The sequence below is a fragment of the Schistocerca americana genome, chromosome 1 (genome assembly GCF_021461395.2).
Source record: "Schistocerca americana isolate TAMUIC-IGC-003095 chromosome 1, iqSchAmer2.1, whole genome shotgun sequence".
NCBI classification, from domain to species: Eukaryota; Metazoa; Arthropoda; class Insecta; order Orthoptera; family Acrididae; genus Schistocerca; species Schistocerca americana.
In genome coordinates, this window is record NC_060119.1 from 699,986,485 (window position 1) to 700,008,745 (window position 22,261).

The 22,261-nt window shown below is 44.0% G+C and overlaps 1 protein-coding gene across 1 annotated transcript in view; it reads right to left on the reverse strand.

Moving 5' to 3' along the window:
* LOC124609553 (sushi, von Willebrand factor type A, EGF and pentraxin domain-containing protein 1) overlaps nt 1–22,261 on the reverse strand; it is a 540,650-nt gene that overhangs the window by 135,970 nt on the left and 382,419 nt on the right. The window contains exons 4-5 of the mRNA XM_047140081.1: nt 10,969–11,178; nt 1,636–1,731 (exon numbers count right to left, since the gene is read on the reverse strand). Of these exons, the coding sequence (XP_046996037.1) occupies nt 1,636–1,731; nt 10,969–11,178 (306 nt within the window). The remainder of the gene's footprint in view (nt 1–1,635; nt 1,732–10,968; nt 11,179–22,261) is intronic.

Below are 22,261 nucleotides of genomic sequence, written 5' to 3' on the forward strand. Positions count from 1 at the left end.
TCCTGGTGCTATTAGAATCACGCGCGTACACTACGAGATGCGTGACACGTTGCGTTGTCTTGTTGGTAGATGTCATCGTGCCGAGGAAAAACAAACTGCACGTAGGGGAGGACATGATCCCTATGGGTAGATACATATTTGTGTTCATCCATTGTGCCTTCCCGGTGAAATCATCCAGGGAATTCCACGAAAACGTTCCCTAGACCACAAAGCTCTCTCTTCTGTCCTGGACTCTTCCGACGATTGCTGCAGAGTGTGTGCTTTAAGATGTTACAGGCCATACACGACAACGGTCATCTGTTTGATAGACCACAAAATGTGATTCGTCTGAAAAGGCCACCTGTCGCCACTCAGTGGACGTCCAATTACGACACTGACGTGCAAATTCCAGCCTTCGTCGCCAATAACAGCGATTAGCATGGATGCATGAGCCAGGCGCCGGCAGCTGAGGCCCATGCACAGCAACGTCCGCTGGGCAGTCGTTGAGGAGACACTGTTGGTAGACCCTTGGTTCATCTGGACTGTCAGTTGCCCAACAGTTGCACGTCTATTTGTCTGTACACATCACCGCAGCCGTCGTTCCCCCTGTCAACTATGGAGCGTTGGGCACCACAGCTATCTCGGGGCTGGTTTTGGATAACGCCTTTTTGCCATGCCTGGTATACTTCAAACAACGGCGGCACACGAATAGTTTACAGACTTAGATGTTTCGGAAATACTTCCATCCTTGGTCCGAAGCCAATGATCATGCCCTTTTCGATGTCAGCTAAATCGCTCCGTTTACGTATTATGAGAACGACTGCACTGTTTCTCTGCGTACCCTCGACACGCTTCAATACGCACCACTGCTCGTACTGCTACATACCACCTGTGGGTGGTTATTGCGCGTTAACGTCGAACATAGGTGGTGGTCACATTAGTGTGGCTGGATCGCGTATTATGGGCATGTCATCTTTACTAAGATGCTTTGCCCGAAATATTATGGGCGTGTCATTCTTTCCAACACTGAAGGCAACCTAATATTATTGGCATGTCGCTCAAAGTGTTAATAAGTACTCCATTAAAAAAAAAAAAAAAAAAAGACTCACAGCACGAGCAGTGTTCATTCTATATTTTCGTGGGCACTGACTTGCGATGTTGTAAGTTGCTATGTGTTTCCTACGATGAAATCTATCATAGTCGCACCTGCTGTAAGAGAAAGCTGTGCTCCATCCAGGATGCCTAATGCCACCGACACTACGTTGCGTCAGTTCTTAGGAAAGCCGTAACGCTTCGCCACAAGCTATGAGACGCGCAGTAATGAAACTGCTTTCAGTTACGTATACTTGAATTTACCAGCTGTTTTGGTAATGTACCGCAGTATCGTTATCATTAATAACTGTCACGAATGCGGAAAGTAAAGAAAGGCGTTAAATACTGAACTGTTATCCTACTTCAGCGCGTATTGTAACTATTATACGATTAGACAAAAAATGCTTTGAATTGGAACGTCTCGCCTGAAACAATACTTCTGCACATAGCCACTCATGGCTTTGAATTGTCCAACCCAACAGTTTTCGAAGTACAACAGTATAATTTTTCTACAAAATTACCAAGTTCTGATGTTTACGTGCCGTTGAGATGGTGTTTACTCACCAATAGTTCCCGGAAACCAGGCGCAAAGTGGATTCCTCTGTAGATCCGTGCTGGAGTTCCCCACACGGATTTCGATGTCCTTTAGTGGTTGATGGCCTGTAAACAACAAACTGTTTTCAGTGATTGAATATAACCAAATAATTAAGACTCAATCTACTTACGTTAAAAAAATGAAGGCTGGAAACTGAAAAAATAGCGTGGAGAGTATCCAAATAGACAGATAATATCAGCGATAATGTAAGAGTGAATGTTCAAACATTCTGACGCAAGAACGTATCCAGGATCTATACAAGAGGGGAGCAGCTCTATTAATTTCGTAGAAGTGGGAGAGTGAAAGAAACTGAAAACATTTTCTTAAAAAAAATAAAAACTCAAAATTATAAAAAAATGTGTTTAGTAATCACTAAAAACACTAATGCTACCACTTTATTACAGGTACCTACTACCTACAATGTTCTTAACTGACAGAGAGCTGTACATTTTATTTTGCTCTCAGTAAGGTAATATTCAATTACTTACGAACACATTGGTTGGTAACACGACGAAATACATCGCATATTATTGGTACAACGCTACTGGAGGTTCTTAGAACCGAGAACCATGTGAATTTTCAGTTGCAAGGAAAAGGGCGGCAAACGGTGAAGTGTTTTGGATTTCACTTCAAATAGCTCTGGATGCACTGCTGCTAGTCAGTTTGTATTAGATGCATTGGCTTTCTTCAAACTGATACTGAACTGATATGCCTGTCTCTAAGTCGGGGCAGGATATAAGAAGTTAATTGGCAAAGATCATTCTTTTTTTTCTTAGTGGAAGGGAGCGAGGCAGCAAGTAGCCAATTACCTGTCGCCCGCTTAGGTACGTCCGTCTTTTGGGGTCATCTCTACCGAATGAATGAGAACAGACCAGCAATACTAATACGAGTCATTTATGAAAAATGGAGTCAACAATACCTCACACAACTGGAAATTAGAAAAATAGTGAATAGAAACAATAAGGAAGAAATTACAGAAATATGCAACAGTATAGAGATAGGAAAGAAAACTGTAAGTTGGTGAGATGATGATGAATAGCACTGAAATAATAAAAAGCAAGAAGAAAAGAGAAAGAGGAACTGAAGTTAGCCGGCCGGGGTTGCCGAGCGGTTCTAGGCGCAACAGTCTGGAACCGCGTGACCGCTACGGTCGCAGGTTCGAATCCTGCCTCTGGCATGGATGTGTGTGATGTCCTTAGGTTAGTTAGATTTAAGTAGTTCTAAGTTCTAGGGGACTGATGACCTCAGCAGTTAAATCCCACAGTGCTCAGAGCCATTTGAACCAAGGCTACCTGCAGTACTTCGTGGCCGTCTGCGGGCACTGATGGTGAGATATCGGTCTTCCTGTGGTGTTATACACTGTGGACGTCCCGTACTATAGCGCCTGGACACGTTTCCTGTCTGTGGAATCGTTGCCATAATCTTGAGATCACACTTTGTGGCACACAGAGGGCCCGTGCTACGACCTGCTGCGTTTGACCAGCCTCCAGTCGCCCTAGTATTCTACCCCTCATAACGTCATCAATATGTGTTCTTTGATCCATTTTCAACACACAGTCAGCATTAGGACGTCTGGAAACGACTGCACACTTAGTTGCTGACGTGCACCAACACACCTCTGCGTATGCGGCCTGCTGCTAGCGTCACCGTGCGACTGTCAAACCCACCGCATGGTCATACCCCGAGGTGATTTAAAACCGCAAACCGCCCACTAGAGCGCTGTTTAACCGTGTATCAGCATTATCCTTAATTTATGAGCATTTGTGTATATCGCCAGATATAACTGTTACCTTATTTCACACAGCTGGACTATGGGACAAATAACTAAGATGACATCGTCCTTTTTAAATCAAAGACTGTGAACATTTTTAGCCAGCTCAGTGATCGCACTTATTTTCAGTTGTGTAAGTAGGTATATTAGAAGCCGCGACCTAAGGAGAAAAATTCCATGGGGTCAACGAAACATCTTTAGAAGATATGAGTCAAGCAGGCCTCTCTTCCAACTATCAGCGAACCACCTAGTGCAGATAGCTTGAATTTACTCTCGCAGTTTATCCAGAAACGTAGTCCTCCAGGTACAATTTCGCGTAGGGAACAGATTAGTTGTGGAGCTAGCACACTAAGATGCAATGAGGTATTGCGGCAGGAAGATTCCAGTCTTTTCTACAAGTCCAGGGACAGGCAGAAGGTGTCGAGAGAGGAGCGTACCGCCGAGGAAGAGGTTCGCGGAAGCTCCGCGTGCGCCGGAAGTGCGCTTCACGGCTGGGTGGTGCCCACCAGGTCCCTGCTGGCACTTGCTGCGGCGACAGCTGACTGCGGAGCAGCGCCTGGCTGACGCCCCCGCGCCGCGGTGATGTCGCAGTGTCTGTTTCACGGCTCCTACAGATTTTCAGTGTGGGCTCTCAGTCTGAGGAGCAACACTCACCAAGTGGCTACAAGCATTAAAAAGCGGCTGCAAATTTCGTATTCGTTACTTAGACGCTGTTTCGATCTAATTGACGGTATATATCCTCTACACTTCTTCTCCTCGGTTTCCGATCGGTAACCACCATTCTCGATTCCTTTTACGTAAGTCTCATCTCTTATTTCCCTCAATCGCATAAGGCAAATAGCAAAATGATGCATTTGAAAGTAAATGGTCGATTTCATTCCATATTCTTTTGTAATCCGTGGACACGCTTCCTCTCTAATGGTCTCGTCGCTGGGACATTGAGCTGTAATCTTCCCGCTCTTTTTCTTCGCGAGCAATCGAGGGTTAAAGAAACCTTGTTCCGATTAAAGAGCATCACTACCAGACAAAAAAGTTACGAGTAGCAGCCGTACAAAAGACTACGGTACCTTTGCGGAGAGTAATTTGCTGGAAACCTTTTATAGATAAATTTAATTTCTTAAGAAAGTTTACGAATGTGATGCCCTCTACGAGATAAGGACGGCGGCTGTCACTTGACGGCAATAGGTTGCTCGACAGTGACAGGGAAGGATTTTATCCCAGACTCATTCACTTTGAACAATCTGATGCAGCTGTACGCAATATTTAGTGACAAAATTTATCGTAATAATTTCTTGACGAATTTCAGCTGCTGAAGAGCATTTTATATCAATTAACACGTAAGAATATCTTTAATATGGCAGTCCGTACCTGCTAGCGACCGTAATCTACTCTGACAAAGTGTCATTATTGCGAATGCAAAGGTCGCTGCATTTGATATACTGCCGCAGAAAGTGGTCGCCGCCTTACCGCACTAGGTATTAGACCTCATGTCGTTTCTATGTGTTAGAATTCCTCTAAAACCGTACATTATGTGCCACCTTGTTCTCCCTGCCGTATTAGAAACGATCCGGTGGACTTTCACATCATGTTAGTTGCCGAAGATGAACATCAACAAAAGTAAACAACTGTTGTGGAATGTAGTCGAATGAAGTCAGGCAATGCTGGGGGGCGGGGGGGGGGATTAGATTAGAAAATGAGACAGTGAAACGAGTAAAATAACTGACGACGGCAGAAGTGAATACTACATGATATACGGACTGACAACAACAATAAAAACAGAAATATTTTAAAATAACCATAAATTTATGTGTCAGGAAGTCTGTTATGAAAGTTTCTGTCTGGTTTGACATCTTGTAAGGAAGTGAAACGTGGACGATAAACAGTTCAGACAAGAAGAGCCGATGTGGCCGAACGGTTCTAGGCGCTACAGTCTGGAACCGCGCGACCGCTACGGTCGCAGGTTCGAATCCTGCCTCGGGCATGGATGTGTGTGATGTCCTTAGGTAGTTAGGTTTAAGTAGTTCTAAGTTCTAGGGGACAGATGACCTCAGAAGTTAAGTCCCATAGTGCTCAGAACCAAGAAGAGAACCGAGTGTTTTGAAATGTGGTACTATATACGAATGCTGAAGATCAAATGGGTAGATAAGGGATAATGTATCATATGAGATACAAAAGATATTTATGCGTAACTTGATTAAATTAAGGCATCATTGATACCCTAAGACAGGGAGGAATAGCTAATTTGGCGATGGAGGAGAGTACGGAGGATGCAAATTGTAGGGGTACACTAAGGCTGACTACAGTAAGCAATTTCAAGAGTATGTACACTGACGGGAAAAAAAATCGCACCAAGAAGGAATTGTGAAACATAGACGGAAGTTGGTAGGCGTGTTTCTACATCTGAAAATTGATGTCTGTTCAAATTTCACGCCAGTCGAATAAGAATGACGGTAGTAACACCACTAAGAGAATGCAAATCAGCTTAGCTTTAAATACACGCTGCAACGGTCCTAAGCGTTACTGACATACTGTTGACATTGGACGTGGTGAACTGATGTTAGTCAAGGATACCTTTACGGTGACAAAGACGCCTTTATCAACACTTCTTTCAATTTGAACGAGGTCCTGTAATAGGGCTATGAGAAGCTGGATGTTCCTTCTGCAATGATGCAGAAAGACTTGACAGGAATGTAGTCACTGTGCATGATTACTGGCAGCGATGCTCACGAGAATGTACGGTTGCAAGAAGACCGGGCTCCGGACGGCGACGTGGGACACCCGAGAGAGAAGACGATCTTGTTCGGCGTTTGGTTTTGGCGCGTCGTAGTGCATCTGCAGCAACAATTTGAGCATCAGTTGGCACCACAGTGACACAATGAACTGTTACAAATCGGTTACTTCAAGTACAGCTACGAGCCAGACGGCCTGTAGCGTGCATTCCACAGATCCCGGACCACCCTACTTACGACTTCAGTGCTGCCAGCCAGAGCTCATTGGAGGGCAGAGTGGAGGTCTTTAGTGTCTTCTAATGAAAGCTGGTTCTGTCTCGGTGCCAGTGATGGCCGTGTGTTGGCTAGAAGAAGGCCATTTGAGGGCCTGTAACCAACCTGTCTGCGTTCTAGACACGCTGCAAGTACACGTGAAATTATAGTCTGCGGTACGATTCCACATGACAGAAGGAGCACTCTCTTGGTTATCCCACACATTCTGACTGCAAAGTTCTACGACACCCAGGCGATTCGACCTGTTGTCCTATCATTCATAAACAGAATTCCAGGAGGTGTTCTCCAACAGAATAACTCTCGCCCACGTACCGATCTACAGAATATTTACATGCTGCCTTGGTCTGCTGCCGGTCGTTGTGGCCGAACGGTTCTAGGCGCTTCAGTCTGGAACCGAGCGACCGCTACGATCGCAGGTTCGAATCCTGCCTCGGGCATGGATGTGTGTGATGTCTTTAGGTTAGCTAGGTTTAAGTAGTTCTAAGTCTAGGGGACTGATTACCTCAGATGTTAAGTCCCATAGTGCTCAGAGCCATTTGAACCTTGATCTGCTCGATCATCAGATCTGTCTCCAATGTAGCACATATGGGACATCATCGGACGATAACTCCTGAGTCATCGATAAACAGCATTAACCGTCCCTATATTGACCGACCAAGTGGAGCAGGGCACGGAAATCTGTCGCACAAATTGACATGCAGTGCCGGCCGCGGTGGTCTCGCGGTTCTAGGCGCGCAGTCCGGAACCGTGCGACTGCTACGGTCGCAGGTTCGAATCCTGCCTCGGACATGGATGTGTCTGATGTCCTTAGGTTAGTTAGGTTTAAGTAGTTCTAAGTTCTAGGGGACTGATGACCACAGATATTGAGTCCCATAGTGCTCAGAGCCATTTGAACCATTTTTTGACGTGCAGTACCTGTACAACACGATGCTTGCGCATATGCATGCTTGCATTCAACTTTCTGGCACTTACAACGGGTATTAATGAACCATAATTTCACATTTGCAATGGCTTACTTCGCACTTACATTAACCTGTGATATCTTGTTACGTTAATCACATAAATATGTTACCTAGACAAATGTATTCCCGAAATTTCATTACTCTATATGAATTATTTTTTGATGTTGTGATTTTTTTCCGTTAGTGTAGATTGCAATACATACAAAGTGACGAAGAGGCTGGCGCAGGATAGACTAGCGTGCAGAACTTCCTCAAATAAGTCTTCTGACTGAAAATCAGAACAACAACAACAAGTTGGCGCTAGCTTTTCAGTTTTTAGCCCCTCTGAAGCTTTGTCATACTCTTGCCTTTTTGGTCTCTATCCACATGTCGTGACAAGTGAGTCTTCTACGAGCACATTACCCCTTATTAAATCCTCAATCCACCCTGCGCTCACACTGCAGTGTCATGCTTTATTTGCCACTGATCTGGTCCGTGCTAGATTCCGCTACCATGGTGTGGGGGAAGCAGATAGTCACATACGTTTGCTACAAGGACTGCAAGGCTTAGTAATTCGACTCGTCATGTATCTTCTATGTGATTTTCCGGCTCGGGAGTTGCGTAAAATTACGGGGATACCACTCACACGCGACCAGTTTAAACCCACTGCTCGGAAGTTTTACGAAACGTCACAGCAGTCAGAGAACAGGTTTATTGCAAATCTGGGCAACCAGATACACAAGCTGGGAGCATTCGATGGGCGGGCCTCTTAGAACAGTGAGTCCCTCGTAGCGAAATTAGGATAAGAATTTTACAAAAAGTGCTCTACCGGAAGAAGGGACAAACAAGAAACGTTAGGCCAATGAAAAAGCATTAGTCAGCAAATGCACGGATAGTGTAAAGCATTTAACCTGCGCAGCCAGAGACAGTAAGAACTTTCTGATTCGGTCAACAGCGAGAGGGAGTCTCTGGCATATTATTCCTTTCTTGAGACTCGTCTGTTCCGAGCGCATGCAGCGTCCCAAATTAAGTTTGTTCTGCCAGTATTGAACGGTCAAAGAGAGATTATGAGCAACCATCGGTCTAACGAAAGTCGGAATATATTAACAGCATTAAGGAACTAGCAATGATAGTGGATATTTTTAATGAGCAAAGCAAAATTTATATTTAATGCCCTTGACGGAAGTCGCGTGATAAATTTTCCACAGCACACAGAACGAGTCAACCCATCAAAATTTATGTGCTCCAGGAATCATACACGTACAAACAGATCAAACTATATTTAGAAGGAAGTAAATAAAGCCCTTTTACGTAACCTTTTTTGTCTTATTTTCTTTATAAGTGCCAAAATTCAAAACTAGTTTTCTTCTTTGATATAGCTGAGTTTTCACTGTTGAATAAAGTTTGATTAAAAACCGTTTTCCAGCTATTTACTTTCTTAATTACGCTCTTTCTTTGTCTGGGTGTTGTAAAATCTATTGTAGTTGTTTCTCTTCTGAGACAACGCTAGTCGACAGAATATCAAGACCTCGTGCAATCTCTGCAACGAGTCGCGAAAACAAAACAGACAATAAACTGAAGATTAAGAGGACGCAAAAGCACTAAATGTATAACTAAAAAATTAGTGATGTTGGCGAGAAGTTGATGACTACCGATAATACGAGACGAGGTTACCGATCCCCCTTTCTGTACACGCAACTTTAAACTTGACAGTCAACTGAGTACTGACGTCACCGACCGCCTCGCTGATTACACACTGGCGTGTGTGACGCGCACCCGTAACCAAAAGTCGACTTAGGCAAAAAAAGTTCCAGCTTATACTGGTCGGTTTTTGCAGCCTGAAACTTTTTCCAGAGAATGGAGCCCAAGCCCATTGCCACAACCCCCAACCTGGTTTCCAGGTAATTTGGTATCGAGGTTCTATTCTCCTAGCTTTCGACACACCATTGTCGTGGACAACAAGGCAGGGGTAAAAAATTAGATTTTATGGTTAATTTTTAAAATTAGATTTTATGAGGAGATATCTGTAGCTCATCCATAAAGATAAAGTCAAAACATCTGAAGTATGGGAAAAATAGAAGTGAGGCGATGGAAAATGAGAAGACTCGAGATTAAAAGTCTTCAGTGGTCTGGGGACGTTAAAAGAATGAGCAATGAGAGATGGCGTAAGAAACTGTCAATGTGGGCCCCGGGAACAATTAAACTTTGTCATGGGGATTTTACATTGATCGAACAATGGGTGGGAAGCGGTTAGCAGCTGTCTATTGGGGTAAGGGAGCATGCTGGAAGGAAAAACGACTAATCTCTGATGGGAAAAATCAAAGGACAAGAAAGAGACAAGAAACCCTTTCGTATAAAGCAGACCTAACGTTCGTTGAAAATCGCTGTTGACTTTAGTTGTACGCGCATTACGCTCTGATCTCAAGGGACCACCAAATTCGAGCCTCTGGTATTTTAGTTTTATCAAACTCCAATCTTTACTATGCTAGAACGTATAGAGAGAATCCGAAAAAGAACAGAAAAAACTTTAACAGAAAATAGGAATGACAGGTTGTGGAGCTTGGTAATTAATATGACAGACAGAATCAACTCTCAAACTTCCTGGAAGATTAAAACTGTGTGCCGGACCGAGACTCGAACTCGGAACCTTTGCCTTTCGCGGCCAAGTGCGCTACGAACTGAAGCTACCCAAGCACGACTCACGCACTGTCCGCACTCCTTTATTTCCGCCAGTACCTCGTCTCCTAGCTTCCAAACTTCGCAGAAGCTTCCTGCGAACCATGCAGAACTAGCACTCCTGTAAGAAAGGATACTGCGGAGACATGGCTTAGCCACAGCCTGGGGGATGTTTCCAGAATGCAGCGGAGTGTGCGCTGATATGAAACTTCCTGGCAGATATCTGTGAAGTTTGGAAGATAGGAGACGAGGTAATGGCTGAAGCAGAGCTGTGAGGACAGGCCGTGAGTCGTACTTGGGTAGCTCAGTTGGTAGAGCACTTGTCCGCGAAAAGCAAAGGTCCAGAGTTCGAGTCTGCCGGCACGGTAGCTCAGCGTGGTCGGTCAGAGAGCCGGTTGGCCTTTGTAATAAAAAAAAAACTGAGTGGAACGATCAACAAACGAACTTGAACGGATGTCGCTGTGACGTCCGCAACGACCAAACACAACGATCTACAACGAACAAAATGAAAAAAAAAAGTCTCGGTCCGGCACACATTTTTAATCTCCCAGGAAGTTTCATATCAGCGCACGCTCCGCTGCAGAGTAAAAATCTTGTTCTAGCATCAGCTCTTCTGCTGTAGAGTCCCCATAACTTACGCTAGAGCGATTCCACGATTTTTGGCGACGTTTGTACGACGTCACGACCCTTTCATTGCGAGATTACGTGTAATCAGTTCGGCTCTCTGAGTTTATTTGGGTTTGAAAATCAACTAACGAAGTATTTCTAGTGTCTGAGGATGACAGCAGCTCTCGGGGACGACACGTTAGGTACAGAAACATCCCTCAGAATACGGCCTAATTGCCAATGTATATAATTAAAGTCACGAGCCGTGAAAGCCTGCATTGTGTGAGTCGCGGGCGGGGTACTGACCGCAGCAGCCGCGCGTCGTGACGCGCACCACGCCGACGGCGTAGGGCCGCAGCAGGTCGACGCTCCACCAGGGCGACGCCTCCTTCATGGTCTCCGTGCAGCGCCGGCCGTCGTGCACCGTCGTCGCCTCGCCGTCGTTGCCGTTGCCCGCCGCGCCGCCGCGCACCGTCGTCGACTGGTTCGCCGGCCTCCGCAGCGCGATGTTGGTGCCTGCACAACACGAAGACAAACGTCGCTGTTAGCTAAACACTTTGCTGCCAGCGGGGTGAAACACACGTACGCTGCAGGATAGACGGTGGTTCAACACAAACAACCAACTAGTGAAACACTTCATACAGGTGCATAATATTCTTATGTAAACCCCCTTTTTGTAGGTTACTTAAAAAACCCTAATTTTAGAAATAATTAGATCAGTGGATATCCCAGGGTTGTTAGTCCTTCTTAATTTATTCTTGTGCAGATGTTCGCCCGAAGATGTGGCTCTTAGTACCACGAAATAGGGCTGGTGATAAATATCGATATAAAGGTTACCGGTATACAGGGAACATTCCTCACACACAAAGAAAGAAAATATGTTATGTGGACATGTGTCCGGAAACGCTTACTTTCCATGTTAGAGCTCATTTTATTACTTCTCTTCAAATCACATTAATCATGGAATGGAAACACACAGCAACAGAACGTACCAGCGTGACTTCAAACACTTTGTTACATGAAATGTTCAAAATGTCCTCCGTTAGCGAGGATACATGCATCCACCCTCCGTCGCATGGAATCCCTGATGCGCTGATGCAGCCCTGGAGAATGGCGTATTGTATCACAGCCGTCTACAATACGAGCACGAAGAGTCTCTACATTTGGTACCGGGGTTGCGTAGACAAGAGCTTTCAAATGCCCCCATAAATGAAAGTCAAGAGGGTGCAGCATTAGAAAAACTTATAACTAATACAAAATCAAGTAAGATATTAATAAACAAAAAAAAAATCAAATGGACCTAAACAGAGCCCGCCTCCACGTGGCGGGACACGGGCAACGGTGTGAGTGGGGACGGGAGCCGGTGTGGTGTCACTTTCAGTCACTCCGGACCCCGGACCCAGTCACAGCGGCTAAGTGGCAATATACGACCCACCATAAGAAATTAGACGGTGGGTCATAAAATATAAGCAGATAGTGAAAAAAAAAAAGTCAAGAGGGTTGAGGTCAGGAGAGCGTGGAGGCCATGGAATTGGTCCGCCTCTACCAATCCATCGGTCACCGAATCTGTTGTTGAGAAGAGTACGAACACTTCGACTGAAATGTGCAGGAGCTCCATCGTGCATGAACAACATGTTGTGTCGTACTTCTAAAGGCACATGTTCTAGCAGCACAGGTAGAGTATCCCGTATGAAATCATGATAACGTGCTCCATTGAGCGTAGGTGGAAGAACAAACTAAAATGAGCTCTAACATGGAAATTAAGCATTTCCGGACACATGTCCACATAACATCTTTTCTTTATTTGTGTGTGAGGAATGTTTCCTGAAAGTTTGGCCGTACCTTTTTGTAAGACCCTGTATATCGGTGACATTTCCTCGTATGTATACCGATATCAAAATGGCAATGTTCAGTGCTGAGATTTTTATTTTATATTATATCTTTCGCAATTTTCGTTAAATATTTGAAATTGTAATAGAACATAATTCTATTTAATTTTATCGATATTTTGCACCTTCAAACGTGACTGTACTGAATACACTAGAGGTATGAATTAAAAAACACCTTCAGTCACATTTTTTCGTGTTTTATTCAGTACACGATGCATTCGAACCCTATGGGTCCATCTAATGTGCCTCTTGAATGAAGTGATATGCTTGAAAACGATGGAGGAAAAAACTTGTACTGTTACCAAAACGTTAAAAACGCTTTTGGTGGATTATTTGGTAAGTTTTATCTATTCATATTTTCCACTATTTCACACATATTTTCTCCGTCTGACTTACGAAGTTCGTATCCCAACATCAAACCTTTTCGTGACACGAATATGCATTTCATCTCATTCCAGAGAACAAATAAATCACGTATTAAGACGAATTACACCTGAAGATGGACCCACAGGGTCCGAATTGCATCGTGTACTGAATAAAAAACGAAAAATAGTGAAGAGGGCGTTTTTTAATTCATACCTCCAGAACATAATTCTACTTTCTCTGTGTGAGGGAGTCTTACTACTTTTTGAGCTTGCATCACGTCCAGTCTTATTCTTTGACGGTGTGAAGGAAGTATAGGTGGCTCAAAGAAGAAGTGAGGTTGTGCGGGTTTGCGGTGTAAATGGAACAACAAGATTTCCCATGTGAAGAAATAGCACACTAATTTCGTTAAAAAACAATTTTTAACGCAACTAAGTGGTATTCCTTCTCATCGGAATTCTCCAAATACAGTTGTAGAAAATGACGAACAAGAATCTAAATGACAAGATTGTTCTTTGCTGTGGGCGGAGACGTGTGAGGGGAAACGCTCACGTAATAGCGCTCGGCGCTACCAACAGAAACTAAAACGTTTAACTTCAGCACGCAGTTTTGACACTACAACTGATAGTTCGCTGGCGTTTGCAGAAATGAAAAAATTGGGAAGTCGATTTCAAGTGTTCTGGGAAAATCGGATATGTGACTAAACTGAACGACGGACCCTTTCCGGCGCATTTTATTGTGTCGTTAACATGCAATTACCATTGTTAGCAAAGTGGTTATCGCCAAGCGTGAATGTGCATCGCTTTCCTTTCAGTTCCTGCTCTAAAGGGGACAGGCAGATTGCTAGCTCGCTGATGCACACAATGTTGTTGTTGTCGTCTTCAGTCCAGAGACTGGTTCGATGCAGCTCTCCACGCTGCTCTATCCTGTGCAAGGTTCTCCATCTCCCAGTACCTACTGCAACCTACATCCTTCTGAATCTCTTTAGTGTATTCATCTCTTGGTCTCCCTCTGCGACTTTTACCCTCCACGCTGCCCTCCAATACAAAATTGGTGATCCCTTGATGCCTCAGAATATGCCCTACCAACCGGTCCCTTCTTCTAGTCAAGTCGTGCCCCAAATTTCTCTTCTCTCCAATCCTATTCAATACCTCCTCATTAGTTATTTGATCTACCCATCTAATCTTCAGCATTCTTCTGTAGCACCACATTTCGAAAGCTTCTATTCTCTTCTTGTCTAAACTATTTATCGTCCATGTTTCACTTCCATACATGGCTACACTCCATACAAATACTTTCAGAAACGACTTCCTGACACTTAAATCTATACTCGATGTTAACAAATTTCTCTTCTTCAGAAATGCTTTCCTTGCCATTGACAGTCTACATTTTATATCCTCTCTACTTCGACCATCATCAGTTATTTTGCTCCCCAAATAGCAAAACTCCTTTACTACTTTAAGTGTCTCATTTCCTAATCTAATTCCCTCAGCATCACCCGACTTAATTCGACTACATTCCATTATCCTCGTTTTGCTTTTGTTGATGTTCATCTTATATCCTCCTTTCAAGACCATGTCCATTCCGTTCAGCTGCTCTTCCAGGTCCTTTGAAGTTTCTGACAGAATTACAATGTCATCGGCGAACCTCAAAGTTTTTATTTCTTCTCCATGGATTTTAATTCCTACTCCAAATTTTTCTTTTGTTTCCTTTACTGCTTGCTCAATATACAGATTGAATAACATCGGGGAGAGGCTACAACCCTGTCTCATTCCCTTCCCAACCACTGCTTTCCTTTCATGTCCCTCGACTCTTATAACTGCCATCTGGTTTCTGTACAAATTGTAAATACACAGAATATCTAATAATAAATCAATACTTAAATATGCAGCTCTAAAAACTTCAGTATATTTACGATTTGCGGCCGATATTGTTATAGGCGGGTATTACGACATCTTTAAGTCGATATATTGATACAATTTATCGATATAACGAGAGCCCTTAATTATATTTTAAAATATCGATATATCGGACTCCTGGTATTTTTAAAAATATCAACGATCCTACCACGAACCCGGCAGTGAATTAAAAATAAAGGACTAAATACAGATGCAGCGCCGGCCGAAGTGGCCGTGCGGTTAAAGGCGCTGCAGTCTGGAACCGCAAGACCGCTACGGTCGCAAGTTCGAATCCTGCCTCGGGCATGGATGTTTGTGATGTCCTTAGGTTAGTTAGGTTTAACTAGTTCTAAGTTCTAAGGGACTAATGACCTCTGCAGTTGAGTCCCATAGTGCTCAGAGCCATTTGAACCTTTTTGAACAGATGCAGCGGTTCATTAATACCCGAGAAGATCTATAATAGTTTTATGTATAAAGATTAATGTTTGTACGCATACATGATCATACCAAAGAATCGCTTCGTAAGCACAAAGTCAAAGAAGTCACATACTCAGGGAATTAACGCAGCACAAAGGTGCAGGAAGCCTGGTATGCCATTCTAGGCAAGGTCCTAGAGGAGGTGGTTTGCCGTTGCCTTCCTCGGGCTTGTCATCAAATGTCAAGTGTGTACCTGAGTCGTGTGGATGACTGCGATGAGTGCTTCTACAATGTAGTAGAAGGTTTGTATTGTTACAGACGTAGGGAAGGGGAGGGTGGAACCCGGGGCTGGCATGCAGCCTACTCCTTTCAAATACCACCAGGGAGATCGCCGAGCTTAACGTCCCCATCCGACGGGCGATCACAGTGTCACGTGCCGTCACTTTCTGAGGGACTGAGGAGAGGTTTGGAATTTAATTCAGGACATTGGCGCAAAGACCAGAGATCGGGTGCTTTGCGCCTCCAGCTCTCGTCTCATTGCCGGCCAAATGCTGGCAGCGAAAATTTTCCACCGCCACGATTAGAACCGGTTTACCGCTGAGTCGAGTGCCAGTACACAAGCGTGTGTCAGCGCCTCCGCTTCAGAGGCAGGTTTTGATAAGCACACCATTAAAAAAAATCACCCGCAGCAGACATCAAGTTAATACCGTGTAACGCTGCCCGTTGCATAATGCATTCATAAATTCGGAGAGGAAAATAGTCCACAAGTTTTTTCAGGTGTGTCATATGCAGCTGAAGACATTCGCTGATTCTGTACAGCTACCAACCTGCATGGATGTTGAATGCTACGTTTCCTCCATTTCCTGATAGTCGCAGACATTTTCTGTGTGGCTAAGCTCCGGCGCTTTTGCTGTCCAGTCGAGGCACAACAGAACGCCTGAGTGTTCGTCATACCAGGAACGCCTGCGTCCAGCTATCTTGACACGGCGATGTTGGAGGACGAGAGTGTCCACAGCATATCATCACGACAATGAAAAAGGAAGGGGCAACAACTGTTCGCCGAAAATCTTCTAACTTTGCTAATAATAAACGTGGAAAACTGACGTGTCTGTCTGTTTAAACACGCTTCTCCAAAACTACTAGACGAATTATCACGGCGTTTTCACAGGCAACTAGATCATAGAAAGAATAGATGGGGCACCGTAAACGCTTTAGTTCATCAAAATCGGACGACGGAAAGAAAGGCGAAGGGAGACGCACATCACTACCTATGCTTACAGACAGATACGTCAGGACAGCTGAGATTACTGCACGTACAACAGCTTACTTACTCGTCATCACTGATCATAACGAAACTACTGATATTCGAGCGCAGTTGCGGGTAACAGTTAGCGTTCAAATAGTTCCTCGTTTATATTCATCGTAAACTGAACGTGTAGTCCCAACTCATCGTACGACGCCCCCCCTCCCCCCCCCCCCCAAAAAAACACAGAACCATTCCCTTCCTAAAGAACACCCAACACACACCGCGGGTTAAACGCTTCATTCGGCCGTCGGCGCACTGAACGTCTTGTACAGTTCGGAAACAGAAAAGATCTCAACTCAACGGACGCCACTACGAGCTTACACTGAAATACCGTCCAATATCGGTGTTGTTTAGTCTACTAAAGACTCGCAGTTTTATGTACCGCTGAAAGCAATAGCCTTTTGCGAAGTATTCTACTACAAATGTCCTTTGTACAGAACTTCCTCCACTATGTTCGCTCGAAAGCTGGTTGGCATGGATGTTCAATCATTGCCATCAGCAGTTCATGGCCGGTTTGATTGGTTGGTTGGTTGATTTGAGGAGAGCGATTAAACAGCAAGGTCATCCGTCCCATCGGATTAGGGATAGATGGGGAAGGAAGCCAGGCGTGCACTTTCAAAGCAGCCATCCTGGCATTTGCCTGAAGCGATTTAGGGAAATCGCGAAAAACGTAAATCAGGATGACCTGATGCGGGTTTGTACTGTCGTCCTCCTGAATGCGAGTCTAGTGTGCTAACCACTGCGTCGCTCGCTCATTAGGCGGGTTCGAAACCGCTTGTCAGTGACAAGGTGTAGCACTGGCACCGGCCTCTGAAGGTTACAATCTTTTTACAACTACTGTTCTTACGCCATGTTACCACTGCCACGAGTGCTTATACCGCAGCGAGTTGGCCATCTTCATTCACGGGGTTGTCATGTGTCCAAATACGAAGGCTCCTTGCTGCCACACTAACAACTCTCCCATATTTCTACTCAGACTTCACACAACGGATTGCAACCACTGCTTCACAGCCATCATTTGCGGCACACATGGCCAGTTCTGCACCATCGACAGAGCTTCGAAGCGATCAGGGAATTAAAAAAAAAAAAATGTAAATGTCGTGCAACTAGGGCCTCCCGTCGATGATCAGGCAATGATTGATTTAAGGGAATGATTAATATTTTGATCGATGAGCTTATTTTTCTAGCTTTAGGCCCTGCTTACGTCCAACTCTAAAGTTAATTAGTATGCGGTGCAGCTGATCAGCCAAAAGTACTACAAGTACAATCAACGATATACGGAACGGGTAGACTAAGGAAGGAGAAGTGCTTCGTGACGTGTTGTGAATGCGATGCAGCAGTTCTGTGTATCTGATAGTTATATGTTGTTTTATAAGCGATCTGAATTAAACACAAGACTCTCGTCTGTATATCTGTGATGAGAAAGCAGGGCACTAACGATGGAAGAAAAGGAAGAATGAAAGCAGAATAATTTGTGCACGTACACGTTATTTAAGAGGAGGTACCAGATAATAGGCACTGGTGAAAAACCCAGATGCTGGTTTCTTGAACCAGGCTGTACAGTAGAGATGCGAACACTGCCGCAATCGAAAGCGATTCCAGTATCGCCTATGTCGGTACAAGGAGCTAGTAATCGACACTTGACGCCTTCTATTAAAAGACGAACAAAATCTTCCAGGCTTAGCGGAGTTAGACACACTTCGCTGTACTGGCATCCATTCTAGACACACTATCTGATTACGTGTTCTGTCGCGCCTTATTATTTACTGAATATAAAAACGAGCAAACTGCTAGTCATCGCACAACAGGGAGTACTTTATGTCTGTTCCACCGGACGAATGTACACTCGCCAGTACAACGGTGGGTTCTTTGGTTTTCTCCGCCACGAGACCTTCACTTTATTGGATCATAGATAAGATGAATTACTTAAGTTTGTACAGTCCATTTCAACAGGCACGTCACTACTATTTACAACTGTCTCAAAATATTAATGTATCTCTTGATACAGACAAAAAACAAATCTCTCACTCAGGTTCAATTTAACAACAGCTCTCACGTTGACTTCTGCCTACTAAATTGCTCACACAGCTGGCCCAATAGAAGACGATGCCGTCGTTTTGTCGATGACTGCAGGCTGGGCTGAGTGGTACTGTGCTCGACCGTAACTGGACGAGCCGTTGCGGTGGCGTAGCAAAACGTCTGCAGAGAGTCTATGCCGGTGTTGCTTATTCGCCGATAGGACTTGCAGCGACTGTCTTTTATTGTGGTTGCGTAGCGAGGTACCAAGCTTGCTTTGACAGCTCGCTCATCGGACGACACCACAATGTGGGCGTGTAATTATTTCGGTTGAAACACGTTTCAGCGCTATACTTACGTTACTAGCAACACACTTTCTTGGCTGATAATCTGTCTTAACGCAACGATGTCGTAGATAGTATAGCAACGATGTCGTAGATAGTATAGCAACGATGTCGTAGATTGTATAGCAGCCAGCTTTTATATGCCATTCTTATACATACATATAGATCGTCCTCTATGTGTGTTCCGTTTGCTTTTGTTTAGCACACGTAAAGACTGGTTGAACAACAGCAAAGACTACACCTCAAAACAAAACGCTATTGTAAACAAGCATATTTTCATCTAAGAGTTAGAGGGACCCCCCCCCCCCTTGGGCGAAACGATAAAATACCTGACGGCTTACCAGAGAGGACATTATCATCGTTGATAAAGAACGTCCGTCCTCAGAGACCAAAAACAGGAAAAGTTAACGTAATATTGGTAAACTGCAGGAGTATCCAGGGCAAGGTTCCTGAATTAGTATCTCTTATTGAAGGAAATAGTGCGCATATAGTATTAGGAACGGAAAGTTGGTTAAAACCGGAAGTGAACAGTAACGAAATCCTAGACACAGAATGGAATATATACCGCAAGGATAGGATAAACGCCAATGGTGGAGGAGTATTTATAGCAGTAAAGAATTCAATAATATCCAGTGAAGTTATTAGCGAATGCGAATGTGAAATAATCTGGGTTAAGTTAAGTATCAAAGGTGGGTCAGATATGATAGTCGGATGCTTCTATAGACCACCTGCATCAGCAACCGTAGTAGTTGAGCGCCTCAGAGAGAACCTGCAGAACGTCGTGAAGAAGTTTCGTGATCATACTATTGTAATAGGGGGAGACTTCAATCTACCAGGTATAGAATGGGATAGTCACACAATCAGAACTGGAGCCAGGGACACAGACTCTTGTGACATTATCCTGACTGCCTTGTCCGAGAATTACTTCGAGCAGATAGTTAGAGAACCAACTCGTGAAGCTAACGTTTTAGACCTCATAGCAACAAATAGACCGGAACTTTTCGACTCCGTGAATGTAGAGGAGGGTATCAGTGATCATAAGTCAGTGGTTGCATCAATGACTACAAGTGTAATAAGAAATGCCAAGAAAGGAAGGAAAATATATTTGCTTAACAAGAGTGATAGGGCACAAATCGCAGAATATCTGAGTGGCCACCATCAAACGTTCATTTCTGAGGAAGAGGATGTGGAACAAAAATGGAAAAAATTCAGAAACATCGTCCAGTACGCCTTAGATAAGTTCGTACCGACTAAGGTCCAAAGCGAGGGGAAAGATCCACCGTGGTATAACAATCATGTACGAAAGGTACTACGGAAACAAAGAAAGCTTCATCATAGGTTTAAGAGTAGTCGAATCATAGCTGATAAGGAAAAGCTGAACGAAGCGAAAAAGAGCGTAAAGAGAGCAATGAGAGAAGCATTCAACGAATTCGAACATAAAACATTGGCAAACTATCTAAACAAGAACCCTAAAAAGTTTTGGTCATATGTAAAATCGGTAAGCGGATCTAAATCCCCTATTCAGTCACTCGTTGACCACGATGGCACCGAAACAGAGGACGACCGAAGAAAGGCAGAAATACTGAATTCTGTGTTCCGAAACTGTTTCACTGCGGAAAATCGTAACACGGTCCCTGACTTCAACCGTCGCACGGACGCCAAAATGGAAAATATTGAAATAAACGATATCGGAATTGAAAAACAACTGCTATCACTTAGTAGCGGAAAAGCATCCGGACCAGACGAGATACTCTTAAGATTCTACAGTGATTATGCTAAAGAACTTGCCCCCTTTCTATCAGCAATTTATCGTAGATCGCTGGAAGAACGTAAAGTACCTAGCGACTGGAAGAAAGCGCAGGTCGTTCCCATTTTCAAGAAGGGTCATAAATCAGATGCGAATAATTATAGGCCTATTTCGCTTACGTCAATCTGTTGTAGAATAATGGAACATGTTTTGTGTTCTCGTATTATGACGTTCTTAGATAATACAAATCTCCTTCATCATAACCAACATGGGTTCCGCAAACAGAGATCATGTGAAACCCAGCTCGCCCTATTTGCCCAAGAAATTCACAGTGCCGTAGACACTGGCGAGCAGATTGATGCCGTATTCCTGGACTTCAGGAAGGCATTTGATACGGTTCCGCACTTACGTTTAGTGAAAAAAATACGAGCTTACGGAATATCGGACCAGATTTGTGATTGGATTCAGGATTTCCTAGAAGAAAGAACACAACATGTCATTCTTAACGGTTCAAAATCTGCAGATGTAGAGGTAATTTCGGGAGTACCGCAGGGAAGCGTGATAGGACCTTTATTGTTTACAATATACATAAATGACTTAGTTGACAACATCGGTAGCTCCGTGAGGCTATTTGCAGATGACACGGTTGTCTACAAGAAAGTAGCAACATCAGAAGACTCGTACGTACTTCAGGAGGACCTGCAGAGGATTAATGCATGGTGCGACAGCTGGCAGCTTTCCCTAAACGTAGATAAATGTAATATAATGCGCATACATAGGGGCAGAAATCCATTCCAGTACGATTATGCCATAGGTGGTAAATCATTGGAAGCGGTAACGACCGTAAAATACTTAGGAGTTACTATCCGGAGCGATCTGAAGTGGAATGATCACATAAAACAAATAGTGGGAAAAGCAGGCGCCAGGTTGAGATTCATAGGAAGAATTCTAAGAAAATGTGACTCATCGACGAAAGAAGTAGCTTACAAAACGCTTGTTCGTCCGATTCTTGAGTATTGCTCATCAGTATGGGACCCTTACCAGGTTGGATTAATAGAAGAGATAGACATGATCCAGCGAAAAGCAGCGCGATTCGTCATGGGGACATTTAGTCAGCGCGAGAGCGTTACGGAGATGCTGAACAAGCTCCAGTGGCGGACACTTCAAGAAAGGCGTTACGCAATACGGAGAGGTTTATTATCGAAATTACGAGAGAGCACATTCCGGGAAGAGATGGGCAACATATTACTACCGCCCACATATATCTCGCGTAATGATCACAACGAAAAGATCCGAGAAATTAGAGCAAATACGGAGACTTACAAGCAGTCGTTCTTCCCACGCACAATTCGTGAATGGAACAGGGAAGGGGAGATCAGATAGTGGTACAATAAGTACCCTCCGCCACACACCGTAAGGTGGCTCGTGGAGTATAGATAAAAAAAAACAAAAAAAAAAACAAAAAAAAAAAAAAAAAAAAAAAGAAACCTGATTCACCAGCAAGTTCGTAGCCGTTTCTGGTGCCGTCTTCCGCCAAACTGCAACTGCCACATGTCAGTGCGGAACGGTGGAGCCTATTTCCACGAAAAACAAAAGCTTAAATCTAGTAGTATGTTTTT